General features: G+C 37.9%; 1 protein-coding gene across 2 annotated transcripts in view; it reads right to left on the reverse strand.

The window, feature by feature from the left end:
• Positions 1-5,834, reverse strand: part of LOC111088274 — a 20,919-nt gene that overhangs the window by 5,926 nt on the left and 9,159 nt on the right. For both annotated transcript variants that reach the window (XM_022397906.1, XM_022397905.1), the window contains exons 2-3: positions 5,219-5,418; positions 149-3,261 (exon numbers count right to left, since the gene is read on the reverse strand). In XM_022397906.1, coding sequence (XP_022253614.1) covers positions 149-3,261; positions 5,219-5,418 — 3,313 coding nt within the window. The remainder of the gene's footprint in view (positions 1-148; positions 3,262-5,218; positions 5,419-5,834) is intronic.

Genomic DNA, 5,834 nt, shown 5'->3' on the forward strand with positions numbered 1-5,834 from the left:
CTTGAAATAGAAAAGGCCACTTATGTTTTCACATTAAACTTGTATATATATTTGAACTCAAAGTGAAAGGAAACAAACGTGTATTTGTTGGCGTCATGACCAAGATTATTATATTCAAACAAAAAAAAGATGAAACCCTTTATCTTACCTCATTCGTTTTCTGGGGGAAACTTGTTCCATCCTGAGCTAAAGTAGAACTCTTCTCAAACAGAGTTTCGCGAAGAAAAGTGTTTTGATTAGGAATGATCTGGATAAGGTTGGGGTATATATTGGCCAGATTTTGAGTTAGAAGAGGATTCTGACTGGCCATGACGTGACTGAGGAAGGAATTTTGATTTGTCATGGCTTGAACACATGCTACGAGTAGCTTCCAGCACTGAAGTTCGATGGGCATATTGAGAAATTCGCTGCTCGTGGTTATGTTATTGTTTTGTTCTCCAATTGGTTGGTTACTAGAATTTGAGAAACTCCCTTGAACCAATAAATCCTGATGTGAAGAAATGGTTGGTTTTTCCTTAACGAGGGGTGCTTGTTGCAGGTCACTAGTGCAGATCCCCTGAGATAGTGGAACTTGCTGTTTGACATTAATATCGTTAATCTCTGACGAGGGGTGCCTCTGTGGGACACCAGTGCAGGTCCCCTGAGATAGTGGAACTTGCTGCTGAACACCAATAGTGCTCGTCTCTGATGAGATAATCTTTTTTGGAGCATCAGTGCAGATCCCCTGAGATAGTGAAACTTGCTGTTGGATATTGATATCGTTAACCTCTGACGAGGAGTGCTTCTGTGGAACACCAGTGCAGGTCTCCTGAGATAGTGGAACTTTCTGCTGAACACTAGTATCATTAATTTCTGAAGAGGGGAGTCTTTGTGGAGCATCAATGGAGATCCCCTGAGATAGTGTAATTTCCTGTTGAACACTAGTATCGTTAATCTCTGACGAGGGGTGCCTCTGTGGAACACCAGTGCAGGTCCCCTGAGATAGTGGAACTTTCTGCTGAACACCAATAGTGCTTGTCTCTGATGAGGTAATCTTTTTTGGAGCATCAGTGCAGATCCCCTGAGATAGTGTAATTTGCTGTTGAACACTAGTATCGTTAATCTCTGACGAGGGATGCTTCTGTGGAACACCAGTGCAGGTCTCCCGAGATAGTGGAACTTTCTGCTGAACACTAGTATCGTTAATCTCTGAAGAGGGGAGTCTTTGTGGAGCATCAGTGGAGATCCCACGAGATAGTGTAATTTGGTGTTGAACATTAGTATCGTTATTCTCTGATGAGGGGAGCCTCTGTAGAACACCAATGTAATTCCCCTGAGATAGTGGAATTTGCTGCTGAACACTAATAGCGTTAATGTCTGATGAGGGGAGCCCTTTTGTAGCACAAGTAAAGTCTCTTTGAAGCAATGGAACTTGATAAGATGTATTTGTGAAATTCCCCTGAGGAAATAGTACTTGTGGAATGCTAATAGAATTCCTTTGAAGCAGTGGTACTTTCTGTGGATCACCAGTACAAATACTTTCTGAGAGTGACTGTGTAACATTAGAAAAGTTCCCCTGGGGGAGTTGTACTTGATATGGAACATTACTGGGACTCTCCTGAATATGTGGTACTCGCTGTGAACCACTTTTAGTAATACTTTCCGAGAAGGACACTGTTTGTGGAATGCTAATAGAATTCCTTTGAAGCAGTGGTACTTTCTGTGGATCACCAGTACAAATACTTTCTGAGAGTGACGGTGTAACATTAGAAAAGTTCCCCTGGGGGAGTTGTACTTGATATGGAACATCACTGGGACTCTCCTGAAAATGTGGTACTCGCTGTGAACCACTTTTAGTAATACTTTCTGAGAAGGACACTGTTTGTGGAATACTAGTAGAATTCCTTTGTAAGACTACGGATTGACTTCCTAGTATTGACGGGGTCGAAGTTTCATCACTTGTAGTCTTCTGTGAAGATGTCGTTTCTGCTGTAGGTAGTACCTTCGGACGTATTTTCCTAAACCTTCTTTGGACCAAGGTTTGTCTGGAAGAACTGTTGTAACCTTCTGCCATTTTGTTGAAAAAGGCATACGTGGTTTGACCTAAGGATTGTATTCGTTCACCATTATGGCCTAGAGGTACTGCGTTTGTAGAGCTATTAATTATTTCGACTCTGTGAGGTGGATTAAAAAACTGAGTTTTTGGAACCTGATTGCCTGGGACAATTATGGCTCCACTTGTTGCGTAAGTAAAAGAAGTATTTGGTAAATCAACCACAGATCCTTTATCTGTCAACATTTGGTTTTGTTGTTGAATATTACCTGCCTGATCTCTTTGAGATAATGTTTTCGAATCGTTAGACAGAGAGTCATTTTGTACAAGATTTCTGTCAAGACTTTGGTTCATCTGGCGACACGAAACCGATTTGGGTTGGTCAATGAGTTCAATTGAACCAGAAACAGGGTGAACTGGAGTATCTTCTGTACACGAAGGTTTTTTAACACTTTCCCCTTTTTCTTGTTTTTCTAGAGCTGCAGGTAAAGTTTCTCCTTTCTTATATTTTTGCATCTTTTTTTTAGTTAAGTGAGCAATTAAAGCTTGCTTATGATACATACGTTTTAACTTTTCTTCCTTCTGTTTCTTGAATTGTTGAATCAATGCCTTTTCTTTTTCCTTTTGATCTGCCATCAAATCCAAGTAGAAAATTTCTCTTTTCAACCTTTCCACCTTATCTTCTATTGGTGTAAATTCAATTTGTTGCTTTTCTAAAATGTTTTCGAAGTGTTTTTCCTTTGAAAAATTTTCCTCCTCAAAAATCGTTCTTCGATCTAAAAGGCCGAAAGAGTCATTTTCTAAACAGTGATAATTATCACTGGAAGAATATTTTTCGAATTCGTTAACAGGCAAAGTTTTTGTTTTATTTGGACGTGAAACATGCACAGATGTAGCGTTCTTTTTGAAAACATTTGGTTTAGTTGATGCAGAGTTATTATTTACAATATTCTGTTCACTAGGTGGCGCCACCAATTTCCTATTGTTTAGGAGTTTTAAAAGGACCGATTCTCTCAAGATATCTTTTGGATGAGGAGACCATTTGGAATTTTTAGAATCATGCACCACTAAGTCTCTGGACTCTTTGTTATTAGTTGTCCAGGTTTTTCCTGCACTATGTCTTGATTGAGTTGTTCTCTCTTCACATCCAAACTGGCTATTTTTTCTATGTATATCAGAATTAGTCTTAAGCACTGTTTCCTCTCTGGAGCCCTTTGATGTCACCGATTCTAAGTAAATAAAATGGAGGACTTTAACGTAATTTACCACAAACTTACAACTTGAATACATAAATGTTTAGGCAGCTAGATGTAATGTGAGAAAATTCATTTTGTAAAAATAAAAACATGCCAGCTTTACCGTGAATACTGAATGTTAACCTATCTTTTAATGTGGTGTTTAGGCTAGTTTTAAATAATGTGGCGTTTGGACGAGTTTTAAATAATGTGGCGTTTGGACGAGTTTTAAATAATGTGGCGTTTGGACGAGTTTTAAATAATGTGGTGTTTGGACGAGTTTTAAATAATGTGGTGTTTAGGCTAGTTTTCATTATTCAAATAATACAGTATCAAGAATACAAGTTTCTGATACTACTGCTTCATGTAATGAAGACAATTTAACTACCCGTTTGATCACGTCTATCCATCACGTCCCAGGGACACTCAAACAGGTTTGTATTAGAATTCCCATTCGTTCCCAATAGTAGAGTTTGACTTTTAGTGTTCAGTATGTGGTACAGTAGGGGTTTCATATGTTGTTGATTCGACATGTACTAAAATAGGAATATCAGGTGCTGTTGTTTCAACATGTGCTAAGATAGGGATTTCAGGTATCGTTGCTTCAACGTGAACTGGAATGGGGATTTCGGGTGTTGTTGATTTAATATTTCTTAGGAGTGGGATTTCGGCTGTTGTTTCAACATGTGTTAGGATAGGGATTTCAGGTATCGTTGCTTCAACGTGAACTGGAATGGGGATTTCGGGTGTTGTTGATTTAATATTTCTTAGGTGTGGGATTTCGGCTGTTGTTTCAACATGTGCTAGGATAGGGATTTCAGGTGTTATTACTTAAACATGAACTAAAATGGGGATTTCGGGTGTCGATGATTTAATATTTGTTAGGTGTTACAGGTTCAACATAAACCGGAATGGGGATTTCATATGTTCTGAATTCAACAAATGTCAGAATGGATATATTAACTATTGAATTTTCCAATAAAACAAATCTCTCTAGGGAAAACGTGGGACTAAAACCCAGTTACAGGAAGAGCTACCAGTTATTCGAAACTTTCAAACAAAACCCGCTTACAATCTTGCTCGGATACAAAGCCGAAGGTGCTGACAAATAAAACGAAAATCTTTCACCTTCAGTTATGTTTAATGTGATAACAACACAATTTCTAAACCTTCGTGCTGCATACAAGTGTTTGGTTTACAAGGGCACCAAGGCGTAAATTAATTCGTTTAACAAAGAACTCTTAAACTAATATACAAAGAGTGTGTAAACATCGAGGATCGAGTCTTTCACTTTGATACAGCAAACTGTTGCAGTCTTGGGAGCTGGTATAGTCTACTTTCTAAAGCTCATATCTCAACATCACAAAAAAAAAAAAAGTCAGACATTTGATTTCAAGGTTGTTAATAGAGGTGGGAACCCCTTTTCTGGTATAAATGTTCGGTGAAATTCGTCTAATAAAAAAATTAAAAAAAAACTGACCAGTGACACCTAATTAAAAATGTTAATTACCACTTGACATAATTCTATCACGATTAATTAAAACCATCATTCTTTTGTTGGAGGTGGGCCATCATCCTATTGTTTGGGGGGGGGGGGGGGAAGTTAGAAGGATACATTTTCAAAGCAGTTTCTTATAACTGACGTCCGAAAAAAACATTATATTTCTAGCAAGTTTAATTGTCTGTTATAATTTTAATTTGTCTAAAACGTTATCTATTTAAAAAGGAGGAAATATATTTCGTTGGGTGAGGCAATGGTGGTCAGAATTTATTTGATTGGAGGAACAGACATCAATCGATTCACAAGTCGAGGGATTTTAAAGTGTTATTTGAATCTAAAGATCTGTTTCACGGGGCTTTTTACTCCGGATGAAATACTTGTTACGGTCATGTTTTCTGAAGCATATTATTTCCGACGTTTCGTTAATACACTAATATGATTCATACTCACTAGTTAAGTCTATGGGAGATTTTATCCTCACGTGAGGAATTTCCTCACAACTTTCCTCGGGGTGACTGACCCCTGTGTGCGTCACTTTGGCTATTTCACGTCCACTCTTTGTAAAAATATATTTAGAATATTTCCGTAAGCTGCTTATTTCTTCCAATTCTGGCATAGACTTCGACGCGCTAGGACTGCCGGGAGAAAAACTGAAATAAATAAAGATTTATTAGCATAGTGATTAGACAACTACTTCAACAGAACACGTGGAAATGTTTTTACAGTGTTGCAATTTTCTTTGTGTGTGTGTGTGTGTGTGTTTTTTTGTTTGTTTTTTTTATTGGGTGGGGTAATAAAAAATAGTTCGTTAAAAATACTTCATTTACGTAACCCCTTGCCCTATACGGGCAACAGTTTATTTTACATCCCATTGTGTAGCCTTACGCTAGACGACAAACAATTGTTTTTATGATGAGATAATAGAATCTGGTAATTAATCATGTTTCCCGAGGTTGGTAAATAATTATTACCTAAAATATGGCAATACATTTACCTCGTTTCCTGCATGCCTGTAGCAAGGGGTAATTTTCCATCACTTCTTCTACTTGAAGCAAAGGTTTCCTGC

Source organism: Limulus polyphemus, unplaced genomic scaffold (assembly GCF_000517525.1).
Source record: "Limulus polyphemus unplaced genomic scaffold, Limulus_polyphemus-2.1.2 Scaffold3462, whole genome shotgun sequence".
Classification (NCBI taxonomy): domain Eukaryota; kingdom Metazoa; phylum Arthropoda; class Merostomata; order Xiphosura; family Limulidae; genus Limulus; species Limulus polyphemus.